The sequence below is a fragment of the Cetorhinus maximus genome, chromosome 34, assembly GCF_964194155.1.
Source record: "Cetorhinus maximus chromosome 34, sCetMax3.hap1.1, whole genome shotgun sequence".
Taxonomy (NCBI): domain Eukaryota; kingdom Metazoa; phylum Chordata; class Chondrichthyes; order Lamniformes; family Cetorhinidae; genus Cetorhinus; species Cetorhinus maximus.
The window spans coordinates 1881480-1896176 of record NC_135912.1 but is presented as its reverse complement, the minus strand read 5'-3'; the positions used below and the strand labels follow the sequence as shown (position 1 = coordinate 1896176).

The 14697-nt window shown below is 45.0% G+C and overlaps 1 protein-coding gene across 1 annotated transcript in view; it reads right to left on the bottom strand.

The window, feature by feature from the left end:
- The window catches only part of LOC144671704 (uncharacterized), a 46498-nt gene extending 33094 nt beyond the window's left edge, over positions 1-13404 (bottom strand). The window contains exons 1-3 of the mRNA XM_078533718.1: positions 13233-13404; positions 2094-3521; positions 5-100 (exon numbers count right to left, since the gene is read on the bottom strand). Of these exons, the coding sequence (XP_078389844.1) occupies positions 5-100; positions 2094-3521; positions 13233-13404 (1696 nt within the window). The remainder of the gene's footprint in view (positions 1-4; positions 101-2093; positions 3522-13232) is intronic.
- Between the last annotated feature and the right edge of the window lie 1293 nt (positions 13405-14697).

Genomic DNA, 14697 nt, shown 5'->3' with positions numbered 1-14697 from the left:
TCACCAATTACATATTCACAATGGTCCCCGTAGTAGTCATCAGGGCAGTCACATTCCTTGTCATCTTCATCCCAAGTCCCTCCATTCTTACAACGATGATCTAGAAATAACAATAGTATTTCAAATAATACGTGGTTATTGAATAGGCTCATGAAATAAGAACATTCAATGTTTTTGATTTTCCAACCCTGTCTCCCTCTACTGTAGGAACGTATTTGTATTGGGGCCTTGCTCAATGGTCGCTGTCATCATTCCCTACCAACTAGCCATTGTTCACGTATGAACTTGGACATTGGCTTTGACTGACTTTTTGACACTGGAGGGTATCAGATAATGGAGGACAAGCTGGATAATAGAGGTCAAATTGAGTCAAACTGGATAATAGAGGTCAAATTGAGTCAAACTGGATAATAGAGGGCAAGATGGATAATGGCAGACAAACGCGATGCTGGAAGGGAAACCGCAGGAGGTCAAACTGGATAATTAAGTTTAAATTGCAAAATGGAGGACAAACAGTATAACTGAGGACACGGTGTACAATATAGTTTTAAAGGAGGGCAGGATAGACATTGGAGAACAAGTGTGGCTATTGGAGGTCAAACTGAATTATTGAGGTCAAACTGGAAAATGGAGGAGACGTGGATAATTGAGGTCAAACTAGATAATGGAGGCAGCAAAAGATATTGGAGAGGAAAATGAACAATGGAAGACAAGCTTGTTAATGGAGGACAAACTGTATATTGGAGTCAAACTATATAACGGAGTGAAAGATGGATAATGGAGGACAAACTGGAAAATCTAGGCCAAACTGCACAATGAAGTCCAAAATTGGATAAAGACAGAAAAGATTGACAATGGAGGTTGATCTGCATAATGGAGTTCAAACTGGGAAATGGAGGTAAAATTGGATAATGGAGTTCACTGCGGATAAGGACTCGCTTGGTAATGGAGCTTAAAATGAATATGGAGACATAACTGCATAATGGAGATGAAATGGATAATGGAGGCTCAGACAAAAATGGATGTCAAAGTGAATAATGGAGAACCAAATGGATAATGGAAGCAAAAATGGATAAACAAAAAAAAATTGGATAAGAGAGGTAAAATTGTTTAATGGAGGACAGGATGGTCAATGGCAGTCAAACTGATAATGGAGCTAGATATGGATAATGGAAGAAGGATTAGATAATGGAGGACAAGGTGGACATTGTTGGAAAAAATGGACAGTAGTAAAACTGGACCCGGGAAGACAAAATTGATAATGGTTATTAAACTTGATAATGGAAACAAAACCTGATAATGAAAGGCTAAATGGATAATGGAACTTGATAATGGAGGACAACTTAATAATGATAAAACAAACTGGATAATGGAAGTAAAATGGATAATGGAGACCAAGACAGATAATAGAGGTCAATCTGGATAATGGTGAACAAACTGGATAGTGGTAGACAAACTGCATTGTTGACGAAAGAATGGCTTATGGAGGTAATCTGCATAATGGAGGATAATGTGGATAATAGAGGTAAACTGCAAATGGAGAATGAGCTGGATATTTGGAGAATTTGCTGTGTGCGCTCCTGAGTAGAACAAAAGATATCATGACCAAAGAAATTGCCCTGACTGGACTCTGGAAGCTGCTCAAATGTTTTTGAAAACCAAATTCTACAATTAATTTTGAGGAAGCAAAGATAAATCAGACCTACTGACCGATTTCAGTTGTCTTTCCACTTTATTCTGAAGCATACAGTTCCATTTTATGGAACTACATTTGGATTTCCCACACCACTTCCTCAGAGCGTTGGTGTTCATTAATCATTGGCAAGTTGCCATGCACATTAAAATGCTGTTGAAGCACAAAAACTGATTGGGCCTCTTTTACCAGGCGGATGTAACCAGTGCTGTTACCCATCCTTATTCCAGTGATAATCAGGTATCGTGTCTAAGGTTACTCTTTGCAAACCCTTAAAAATACTGAACTTCATTAGAAAAATTTAAAACACGTGAAAGTAGAACATGGGCAAAACAAAGTTTTTGGGGCACTCTGTATTGAGCCAAACAGTTCAAAAATAAAGTTAAGTTAATACCGTTACCATGTTCATTGTCATCAGTTGTTGTAGAAATTCTGCTGGTAGGTGCAACAGTTGTAGGACGAGTTGTGGCAGCAGTTGTCTTGATCTGTTTAATGGTTGCAGTAGTAGGTACTGTGGTAGGGGAGGTGGAGGTGTAGGCTTTTGTGGTAGTTGTTGAGGTGGTTTTGCTGGTTTCCGTAGGAGGTGTTGAGGTGGTTTCGCTGGTTCCTGTGGTAGGTGTTGAGGTGGTTTTGCTGGTTCCTGTGGTAGGTGTTGAGGTGGTTTTGCTGGTTTCTGTGATCGGTGTTGAAGTGGTTTTGCTAGTTCCTGTGGTAGGTGCAGAGGCGGATTCGCTGATTTCTGTGGTAGGTGTTGAGGTGGTTTCGCTGGTTTCTGTCATAGGTGTTAAGGTGGTTTTGCTTATATCTATGGTAGGTGTTGATGTGGTTTCACTGGTTTCTGTGTTAGGTGTTGAGATGGTTTCACTGCTTCCTGTGGAAGGTGCTGAGGTCGTTTTGCTGGTTTCTGTGGTAGGTGTTGAGGTGGTTTTGCTGGTTTCTACTGGAGGTATTGCGGTGCTTTCGCTGGTTTCTGTGGTAGGTGTTGAGGTAGATTCATTTGTTGCTGTGGTAGGTGTTGAGGTGGTTTTGCTGGTTTCTGTCATAGGTGTTAAGGTGGTTTCGCTGGTATCTATGGTAGGTGTTGATATGGTTTCACTGGCTTCTGTGTTATGTGTTGAGATTGTTTCACTGCTTCCTGTGGTAGGTGCTGAGGTGGTTTCGCTGGTGTTTGTGGCAGGTGTTGAGGTGGTTTCGCTGATTTCTACTTGAGGTGTTGAGGTGCTTTCGCTGATATCTGTGGTAGGTGATGAGGTGCTTCCGCTAGTTTCTGTGGTAGGTGTTGAGGTGGTTTCACTGGTTTCTGTAGTAGGTGCCGAGATGGTTTCGGTGGTTTCTGTGGTAGGTGCTGAGGTGGTTTTGCTGGTTTCGATGGGAGGTGTTGAGGTTATTTCGCTGGTTTCTGTGGTAGGTGTTGAGGTGGTTTCGTTGGTTTGTGTCGTAGGTGTTAAGGTGGTTTTGCTTGTATCTATGGGAGGTGTTGATGTGGTTTCACGGGTTTCTGTGGTAGGTGCTGAGGTGGTTTCACTGGTTTCTGTGCTAGGTGTTGAGGTGGTTTCGCTGATTTCTACTTGAGGTGTTGAGGTGCTTTCGCTGATATCTGTGGTAGGTGATGAGGTGCTTCCGCTAGTTTCTGTGGTAGGTGTTGAGGTGGTTTCACTGGTTTCTGTAGTAGGTGCCGAGATGGTTTCGGTGGTTTCTGTGGTAGGTGCTGAGGTGGTTTTGCTGGTTTCGATGGGAGGTGTTGAGGTTATTTCGCTGGTTTCTGTGGTAGGTGTTGAGGTGGTTTCGTTGGTTTGTGTCGTAGGTGTTAAGGTGGTTTTGCTTGTTTCTATGGGAGGTGTTGATGTGGTTTCACGGGTTTCTGTGGTAGGTGCTGAGGTGGTTTCACTGGTTTCTGTGCTAGGTGTTGAGGTGGTTTCACTGATTTCTACTTGAGGTGTTGAGGTGGTTTCACTGGTTTCTGTGGTAGGCGCTGAGGTGGTTTCACTGGTTTCTGTGGTAGGTGTTGAGGTGGTTTCACTGGTTTCGATGGGAGGTGTTGATGTTATTTCGCTGGTTTCTGTGGTAGGTGTTGATGTGGTTTCATTGTTTTCTGTGGTAGGTGTTGAGGTGTTTTTGGTGCATTCGGTAACAGGTGTGTAGTTTGTTTCGCTGTTTTCTGTTGTAGGTGTTGAGGTGGTTTCACTGCTTCCTGTGGTAGGTGTTGAGGTGGTTTCGCTGATTTCTACTTGAGGTGTTGGGGTGCTTTCGCTGATTTCTGTGGCAGGTATTGAGGTGGTTTTGCTGGTTTCTGTGGTAGGTGTTGAGGTGGGTTCCCTGGTTTCTGTGGTCCGTGTTGAGGTGGTTTCACTGGTTCCTATGGTAGGTGCTGAGGTGGTTTCGCCTGCTTCTGTGGTAGGTGTTGAGGTGGTTTTGCTGGTTTCTGTGGTAGGTGTTGAGGTGGTTTCGCTGGTTTTGATGGGAGGTGTTGAGGTTATTTCGCTGGTTTCTGTGGTAGGTGTTGAGGTGTTTTCGGTGCATTCTGTGACAGGTGTGAAGGTTGTTTCGCTGGTTTCTGTGGTATGTGTTGAGGTGGTTTTGCTGGTTTCTGTCGTAGGTGTTAAGGTGGTTTCACTGGTTTCTGTGGTAGGTGTTGAGGTGGTTTCACTGGTTTCTGTGGTAGGTAGTGAGTTGGTATCGCTGGTTTCTGTGGCATGTACTGAGGTGGTTTCGCTGGCTTCTGTAGTATATCTTGAGGTGGTATCGCTGGTTTCTGTGGCAGGTGTTGAGGTTATTTCACTGTTTTCTGTGGTATGTGTTGAGGTTTTTTCGGTGCATTCTGTGATAGGTGTGAAGGTTGTTTCGCTGGTTTCTGTGGTATGTGTTAAGGTGGTTTCGCTGATTTCTATGGCAGATGTTGATGTGGTTTCACTGGTTTCTGTGTTAGGTGTTGAGGTGGTTTCACTGGTTTCTGTGGTAGGTAGTGAGTTGGTATCGCTGGTTTCTACTTGAGGTGTTGGGGTGCTTTCGCTGATTTCTGTGGCAGGTATTGAGGTGGTTTTGCTGGTTTCTGTGGTAGGTGTTGAGGTGGGTTCCCTGGTTTCTGTGGTCCATGTTGAGGTAGTTTCACTGGTTTCTGTGGTAGGTGTTGAGGTGGTTTCACTGGTTTCTGTGGTAGGTAGTGAGTTGGTATCGCTGGTTTCTGTGGCATGTACTGAGGTGGTTTCACTGGTTTCTGTGGTAGGTGTTGAGGTGGTTTCACTGGTTTTTGTGGTAGGTGTTGAGGTGGTTTCACTGGTTTTTGTGGTAGGTGTTGAGGTGGTTTCACTGCTTCCTGTGGTAGGTGTTGAGGTGGTTTCGCTGATTTCTACTTGAGGTGTTGGGGTGCTTTCGCTGATTTCTGTGGCAGGTATTGAGGTGGTTTTGCTGGTTTCTGTGGTAGGTGTTGAGGTGGGTTCCCTGGTTTCTGTGGTCCGTGTTGAGGTGGTTTCACTGGTTCCTATGGTAGGTGCTGAGGTGGTTTCGCCTGCTTCTGTGGTAGGTGTTGAGGTGGTTTTGCTGGTTTCTGTGGTAGGTGTTGAGGTGGTTTCGCTGGTTTTGATGGGAGGTGTTGAGGTTATTTCGCTGGTTTCTGTGGTAGGTGTTGAGGTGTTTTCGGTGCATTCTGTGACAGGTGTGAAGGTTGTTTCGCTGGTTTCTGTGGTATGTGTTGAGGTGGTTTTGCTGGTTTCTGTCGTAGGTGTTAAGGTGGTTTCACTGGTTTCTGTGGTAGGTGTTGAGGTGGTTTCACTGGTTTCTGTGGTAGGTAGTGAGTTGGTATCGCTGGTTTCTGTGGCATGTACTGAGGTGGTTTCGCTGGCTTCTGTAGTATATCTTGAGGTGGTATCGCTGGTTTCTGTGGCAGGTGTTGAGGTTATTTCACTGTTTTCTGTGGTATGTGTTGAGGTTTTTTCGGTGCATTCTGTGATAGGTGTGAAGGTTGTTTCGCTGGTTTCTGTGGTATGTGTTAAGGTGGTTTCGCTGATTTCTATGGCAGATGTTGATGTGGTTTCACTGGTTTCTGTGTTAGGTGTTGAGGTGGTTTCACTGGTTTCTGTGGTAGGTGTTGAGGTGGTTTCACTGGTTTTTGTGGTAGGTGTTGAGGTGGTTTCACTGGTTTTTGTGGTAGGTGTTGAGGTGGTTTCACTGGTTTCTGTGGTAGGTGCCAAGATGTTTTCGCTGGTTTCTGTGGTAGGTGTTGAGGTGGTCTCACTGGTTTCTGTGGTAGGTGCCAAGATGTTTTCGCTGGTTTCTGTGGAAGGATTTGAGGTGGTTTCGCTGGTTTCGATGGGAGGTGTTGAGGTTATTTCGCTGGTTTCTGTGGTAGGTGTTGAGGTGGTTTCGCTGATTTCTATGGCAGATGTTGATGTGGTTTCACTGGTTTCTGTGTTAGGTGTTGAGGTGGTTTCACTGCTTCTTGTGGTAGGTGTTGAGGTGGTTTTTCTGGTTTCTGTCGTAGGTATTAAGGAGGTTTCACTGATTCCTGTGGTAGGTGTTGAGGTGCTTTCGCTGATTTCTGTGGGAGGTGTTGAGATGGTTTTGTTTGTTTCTGTGATAGGTGTTGTGGTGGGTTCCCTGGTTTCTATGGTAGGTGCTGATGTGGTTTCACTGGTTCCTATGGTAGGTGCTGAGCTAGTTTTGCTGGCTTTTGTGGTAGTTATTGAGTTGGTTTTGCTGGTTTCTGTGGTAGGTGTTGAGGTGGTTTTGCTGGTTTCTGTGGTAGGTGTTGAGGTGGTTTTACTGGTTTCTGTGGCAGGTGTTGAGGTGGTTTTTCTGGTTTCTGTGGTAGGTGTTGAGGTGGTTTTGCTGGTTTCTGTAGGAGGTGTTGAGGTGGTTTCGCTGGTTCCTGTGGTAGGTGTTGAGGTGGTTTTGCTGGTTTCTGTGATCGGTGTTGAAGTGGTTTTGCTAGTTCCTGTGGTAGGTGCAGAGGCGGATTCGCTGGTTTCTGTGGTAGGTGTTGAGGTGGGTTCCCTGGTTTCTGTGGTCCGTGTTGAGGTGGTTTCGCTGGTTCCTATGGTAGGTGCTGAGGTGATTTCGCTGGCTTCTGTGGTAGGTGTTGAGGTGGTTTTGCTGGTTTCTGTGGTAGGTGTTGAGGTGGTTTCGCTGGTTTCGATGGGAGGTGTTGAGGTTATTTCGCTGGTTTCTGTGGTATGTATTGAGGTTTTTTCGGTGCATTCTGTGATAGGTGTGAAGGTTGTTTCGCTGGTTTCTGTGGTAGGTGTTGAGGTGGGTTCCCTGGTTTCTGTGGTCCGTGTTGAGGTGGTTTCGCTGGTTCCTATGGTAGGTGCTGAGGTGGTTTCGCTGGCTTCTGTGGTAGGTGTTGAGGTGGTTTTGCTGGTTTCTGTGGTAGGTGTTGAGGTGGTTTCGCTGGTTTCGATGGGAGGTGTTGAGGTTATTTCGCTGGTTTCTGTGGTAGGTGTTGAGGTGGTTTCGTTGGTTTGTGTCGTAGGTGTTAAGGTGGTTTTGTTTGTATCTATGGGAGGTGTTGATGTGGTTTCACGGGTTTCTGTGGTAGGTGCTGAGGTGGTTTCACTGGTTTCTGTGCTAGGTGTTGAGGTGGTTTCGCTGATTTCTACTTGAGGTGTTGAGGTGCTTTCGTTGATTTCTGTGGGAGGTGTTGAGGTGTTTTCGGTGCATTCTGTGACAGGTGTGAAGGTTGTTTCACTGGTTTCTGTGGTATGTGTTGAGGTGGTTTTGCTGGTTTCTGTCGTAGGTGTTAAGGTGGTTTCACTGATTTCTATGGTAGGTGTTGCTGTGGTTTCACTGGTTTCTGTGTTAGATGTTGAGGTGGGTTCCCTGGTTTCTGTGTTAGGTGTTGAGGTGGTTTCACTGGTTTCTGTGGTAGGTGTTGAGGTGGTTTCACTGGTTTCTGTGGTAGGTGTTGAGGTGGTTTCACTGGTTTCTGTGGTAGGTGCTGAGTTGGTATCGTTGGTTTCTGTGGCATGTACTGAGGTGGTTTCGCTGGCTTCTGTAGTATGTCTTGAGGTGGTATCGCTGGTTTCTGTGGCAGGTGTTGAGATTATTTCACTGTTTTCTGTGGTATGTATTGAGGTTTTTTCGGTGCATTCTGTGATAGGTGTGAAGGTTGTTTCGCTGGTTTCTGTGGTATGTGTTAAGGTGGTTTCGCTGATTTCTATGGCAGATGTTGATGTGGTTTCACTGGTTTCTGTGTTAGGTGTTGAGATGGTCTTGCTTGTTTCTGTGATAGTTGTTGAGGTGTTTTCACTGGTTACTATGGGACATCTTGAGTTGGATTCACTGATTCCTATGGTTATAAACAGAAAAGCATAAATCAGTCCTCCAGCTGAAGTGGATTTTAATCCTTGGCCCTTTTTGGGACTATTCTGGGTCAGGCGTGCTCCTCGGATGATCACTCTCACTTAATGGTGAGAATGACAGGCCTCACACAGACACTTAAATGGGTCTGAAGAACTGATCTAACTATGCCAGAAGGAAAGGAACCACCAAAGAATATTACCATCCTCCAGATAGTTTTTTTAACTTTCACAGTTCTAGGAAAAGAAAGTATAATTTTATTTGTATGAGAGAATCTAGGTCTTAATGATATTACAGAGATATATTCAAGATATCCATCAATATTTAAAGTAGTATTTAAGTTAAATCCCTGAGTAGAAGGCTACAGAGTTAATTATGGGGAGAACTATTATATCTACACTTCAGAAGCCATACTTTTACATGTGAGAGACGCCATGTGGTTCCAATATTTATACCATGAAAGAGCTAAACCAGTAGGAAACATGTTGAGCACACATGCTGGGCAGCATGCTTTGTTTTAGTCAATATCCTTCGCTTTAGTCAACATCCTTCAAGCAAACAGGATACTGAGGAGCATGGGTGGTGGTCACTATACTCAATTTCCAGGATTCATTTAACAAGTTATTTCGGGTCATCCTTAAGATAATCTATTGTTAGATTGTGGGATCTAACAATTTATCAATGCCTTGCTGAGATGCTGTAGAGGCCAGTTTCTGTTTTTATGGGGAACTGTCTTGTGTTAGAGGATATAACATACCCTATGTCATACTATGTTAGTGTCCTTGAGCATATAATTATGCCCATGCATGTTTATAGTTTCTGAACCTTTGTCCAGCAGATGAATTCTGCCTTTAATTTTTAATCCCTACTTCATAGGAGAATCACTCTTCTTAATCTTATAATTCTGAATTTATTGCTGGATTCTCTTAAAACTTCATATTTATAGCTGCATTCCTTCACATGGCCCTCACCCCTCACACTCCCTCACCCCCCCACACACTCTTCCATGCCCGATCCATGCCAACTCATGCCAAACGAATCCACAAGGTTCAGCGCTGCTGAAGTCAGAAGACTTTTAAAAAGGCATACAGACTTCTTTCTATCTTTCAGCCTCCCCGTTGTTGTCCATTGACCACCTGATATGATAGTCAGGTGGCCCTCTGAATGGGTGAGCAGCCCACCTGCTTGAAACAGCTTTAATTATATAAATCCGGGGATTTGATGCCAGTCCTCAAAGGAGGATCACTGGTGTCCGTTCAAAAGACAACAGCTTACGGACAGAATTTTTAGGTCAGAGTGCGGGTGCTCAAGCGTAAAACAGCGTGTGATGACGTTGGGTGTGCGTCCCGATGTTATCACGCGCTCGCGCGATATTTCAGTCAGCGGGCACGCACGATGTCGGAAGCGCGCTCACCAACAATTAAGAGGGCAATTAAGCCCATTAAAGTTCCAATTGTCCCCGATTTTTCATGGTCCGTCCAATCGGACAGGCAAATCTGTCAGGCGGACATTTTTGATGAAACCTCACCCAAGAGTGGGATGAGGTTTCCGTTATTAAATAGAAATAAAATAAAAATGTATGGACATCATTTTCATCATGTATGTGTCCGTTGACTGATTCTGATGTGTAGACATTTTTTCCCGGATTTTAAAATCTTTATTTATTGGTTATAAATTCTTCAGCTCCCTGAGGCAGCTGCCCCACGCTCACGTCAGCACTTGCCCTCCTCCCGCCCCCACCCTGGCAGCCCTGGGCATTTCAGCGCGTGCTTCACGCTGGCTGCCCACTAATTGACCAGGGAACATGAAATTGCAGCCAGTGGCCGATCGCGGGCGGCAGTCGATTCCCTGGACACTCCCGGGCTGGCCGACCTAAAAATCCTTCCCTATGTTATTTTCGTGGGGCAAGGAGTGACTGGTGAATTTTGCTTTGGAATCTCATCTCACTCCACACCCACACAGCTCACCCCTCCAATAAACTCTGACCCATTACCAGTTTGAGGATATTTCACCCCAACCCACCCACCCACCCTTGCCCCAGTCCCAGGTTCTCTCTCCTCCTCATCCTCTCAGGCCAGCCAGCTCAGCGTGTGAACAGCTGATTTCCTTCCCTTCAAGAATCATCAAGTCCCAGCAAGGGTAAACCTGTGTCTCTCCCCCCCAACTCATCTTAAGTGTGTCGCCAAGATCCAAGCCCTGCACTGGCACCAAAGAATGGACTGTGTACCTGACTTTTCAATACTTGATACTTGAATATTTTCAATATTTGAAAGTTGCCCTCCTCAGAGACTTGTATAATATAGATCAACCCTGTAAATATGCCAGGGTAACATTTGTTTGGGGAAATGGGAAAGATGTATTGGTTACTACTACACCTATACTACTACGGTCAAGATGAAACCAGGACAAAAACACTTGTAAACCACACTTCACATGTCAAATTTAGCAAGACAGTGCAAATCCAGACCTTGGCAATGCATTTAAACTTTAGATTAATTGAGCGGTAATTCACTTAATAGAAAGAATTATCATTGGAAAAGATAGAAAAGGAATTTGTTCATGTGGAGTTTCTGCACTTAAACTCTTAGGGCAGAATTTGTCCGTCGTCGGGCGGGCACGCACCTGACCCGAATGAGAGTAAAATAGTGCGCGATGACATCGGGTGAGTGTCCTGATGTCATCGCATACTCATGCGGTATTTCGGTCGGCAGGCGCACACGAGAGTCGGCAGCGTGCCCACCGAAAATTAAAAGGCCTATTAAACATCGGAGTTTCCCCTACCCGTCCAACCTGACGGTTGTCGGGCGGGCGAAAAGTCCAAGCGGCTTCTGGATTTTTGAGGCAACCTCATCCTCGGGCAGGATGTGGTTTACGATGTTAATTAAAAATGAAATAAAAATGTTCAAATCTCATTATATAACATGTCCCTGCTCATGTGGGGGACATGTTTACCTTATTTTTTAAAACTTTATTTTTAATGTTATAAATCTTCAGCTCCCTTCTACTTTATTTTTAATGTTATAAATCTTCAACTCTGTGCCTTCAGGGTGCTTTCATTGAGCTCACCCACACGCGCATGCTGAAACTTCCGCGCTTGCCCCCCTCCCCTCACCATCCCGGCAGCGTTGAGTCTCTGAGCGCGCCTTTCACACTGGCTGGCCGTTAATTGGCCAGCCAGCCTGGAATTGTGGTGGGGGCCCGATTGCGGGGGGCGGTCGGTTTCGCAGCCGCTCCCGGGCTCGCCCGCCGCACCCACGCGACGAGGTAAAATTCCTGCCCTTCTACTCTTTTTGCCTGGATGTAAAAATTGGCTGTAACAAATTCCATGCTGTTTCAAAGTCTTCTTCTCCTCACCAGATGTGAATGTTCAAGCTTTCTGATACTTCTAACTTGCCTGTGTTTTAACAGCACAGAAATCCTTTGGGCACAAACTGTCCCAAAAACTCTGGCTGAAAAACTCAACTTTGCAGCAGCTGGTTTTTTGGCATTTTGAAGACCATTTTGCCTTCAAAATGTGTTTTGCATGTTGCCTGTATTGGAAGCATCGGGCACAGGATAATTGTGTATCAGAATCCCCAAGGCCTGAATTTTTTGGATGGCGGGTCTCCCTTCCAGACTCCGAGTGCCCCGCAGCTATTTCACACTCGAATGAGCTTCAGTTGACTGAAAGCCCCTCACTCAATCTGATTGGCCAGCAGCTGTACAGTCCTTGCAGCGATATGAGCTACAGTGAACTGAAGAGCAAGTGCATCAATATGCCTGAGCCTAAGTCCCAGGACCAGAGGATAAGGTAAGTTTAAGGGGTCCCAGGAGGGAAGGGAATGCCTAGGGGGTGCAAAGTGGGCGATTGGGGTGTCAGGGGAGAAGCTGGTACGGGGGTTTGTGGTAGGTCCAGCGGCCACTGGACCTTAAGGGGAAGGGGAGCACCCGCAGTCAGAAAGGGGCTTCTGATGGAGATGCCCCAACCCGCTTCCCACCTTAAGTCTAAGCCCGTTCTTTATCAGGCTTCCCCCATGCCTGGTAAATCCTCCCATCAGCCTCAAAATTGAGACTGGTTGGGAAACAGCCCTTAAGTGCCCAATAATTGGCCACTTAATGGCCTCAATTGGGGCAACGGTGGGCTTCCTGTCCGAGGCCTTGCCCGCCCCAGTGTAAAATCGCTGCGAGGTCAGGGCGGGCGGGAACCCGGAGAGGATCCCGTTCCTTCAATTTCATGCTCCTCCCCCCACCCGCCTAAAAACCCACTTACAAGGGAGTGTGAAATTCAGGCCCAAGGTCCTACTTTTTCGGGGTTGGGCGTGGAAGTGTTTAACGAATTTCACGGTTCTGTCTCTGAAGAATTGAAACACCAAGATTCCTAACCTCGCTGATAGAGGAAAACTAATTATGATGCTGCCTGAGCCTAATGTTTCCCAGGGTGAATCCACTAAACAGTTTGGTGTATCAACTTTATCTTGCTTATCTTCCCAATAGCTAGAAGACCCTGAGACCCAGTCCTTTCAGGTGGAAGGGGAACCTTCCTTCATTCTCACTGCATGCATCTCCAGGGCATTACTGGACCATACGCATTTTGAGGCTCCTGCCTAATGAGAGGAGAATTGACACAATCTATAACTGTCCCGTTCCCTCTACCCTGTGTTTGGGTACTGGGTGCATCCCAGGCACAATGGGGAGGAAAATCTATGGCAAGTTTCGGGGAAACATGAACTCAATTTGCAAACATATTACTGAAGAATATAACATATCGAGACTCACCTGCAACTATAGCAAAAACCAGGCAGCATAAATATATAATAGTCCTCATTTTGTACATTGTGCTTTTTGTTTTAAAATCCCAGTCAAAAGAAGACTTGCAAGTGACAAAAAGATAGAAGAGTTAAAATAGTTGAAGTTCGAATGTCATTTGTTTTTCAAGGTACCTTCAGGTAAAGTTCATCCCAATTCAAAAGATTGGCTAGTAATCCACAGGAGTAAGCAGTGAAAGTGTCGGAGGCAGTTAAACTGAAGAGTGATATAATGTTCCAAAAGGGAACTTTGTAACTCTAGATAAATAAATTATCCCATAAAGCACCTGACCTTGCCCAAAGGGCACCTGACCTCTCCAAAAGGTAGTCCGGGACCATATCAAAAGGGGTATGTTACCTCTCAAAATGGTTATCCTGGCTATCCAAACGAATCCACAAGGTTCAGCCCTGCTTCTAACAGGTCTAATCTGTGCACATCGGGCTTCAGACACCTCTCACACCAAAATCAGACGTGAACGGAGGGAGCTGCTGATTTCTATGAGCATGCGCAAATCCAGACCTTGGCCCATTCCTGCCCCATGTGTAAATGGTAGCTTCCGTGTTCAGGTATGGGACTTCCAGACTTGGGCTTCTTTTGCCATTTTCACCATGAAACGGCCTTCGTCTCTTCATGCTATCATACACCTTACCTGTGTTCTAATCCTCCACCCCATTCCCCATTTCCCTGGCTCTGCACTTCCTTAAAAACTATTCAATCTCTGACAAGGAGAGGCAATATAAACTACAACGCACAACTTTAAGGGGAATGTAAGAACAAAAAGCCTTGGAAGTGTGTATACACAATCTTTGAAGATGCCAGGAGAAATTGAGAAGACTTTTAAAAAGGCATACAGACTTCTTTCTATCTTTCAGCCTCCCCGTTGTTGTCCATTGACCACCTGATATGATATTCAGGTGGCCCTCTGAATGGGTGAGCAGCCCATCTGCCTGAAACAGCTTTAATTATATAAATCCGGGGATTTGATGCCAGTCCTCAAAGGAGGATCACTGGTGTCCTTTCAAAAGACAACAGCTTACGGACAGAATTTTTAGGTCAGAGTGTGGGTGCTCAAGTGTAAAACAGCGCGTGATGACATTTGGGGTATCAACTTTATCTTGTTCATCTTCTCAATAGCTAGAAGACCCTGAGACCCAGTCCTTTCAGGTGGAAGGGGAACCTCCCTTCATTCTCACTGCATGCATCTCCAGGGCATTACTGGACCATACGCATTTTGAAGCTCCTGCCTAATGAGAGGAGAATTGACACAATCTATAACTGTCCCGTTCCCTCTACCCCGTGTTTGGGTACTGGGTGCATCCCAGGCACAATGGGGAGGAAAATCTATGGCAGGTTTCGGGACAACTTGAACTCAAATTTGCAAACATGTTACTGAAGAATATAACAAATCGAGACTCACCTGCAACTATAGCAAAAACCAGGCAGCATAAATATATAATAGTCCTCATTTTGTACATTGTGCTTTTTGTTTTAAAATCCCAGTCAAAACAAGACTTGAAAGGGACAAAACGATAGAAGAGTTAAAATAGTTGAAATTGGAAATCAGCTGTTTTTCAAGGTATCTTCAGGTAAACTTCATTCCAATTCAAAAGATGGGCTAGTAATCCACTGGAGTAAGTGGTGAAAGTGTCGGAGGCAGTTAAACTGAAGAGTGATATAATGTTCCAACAATGAACTTTGTAACTCTAGATAAATAAATTATCAGACCAAGGTCATGTATTCTCTGGGAGTTTAGTGCCCCATAAATAAAGGAGAAGTTTTCCATTTCTTTGGAACAGAATCAGTGGTTCCTGTACTGATTTTGCTTCATGTGTCTTAAGGAAGGAGTTACACTGAGAATGACTTTCAGTGCACATTGTCTTGCTTGACAATACCTAGGACTTTTGAGTATTTCAATGTTATTTTAT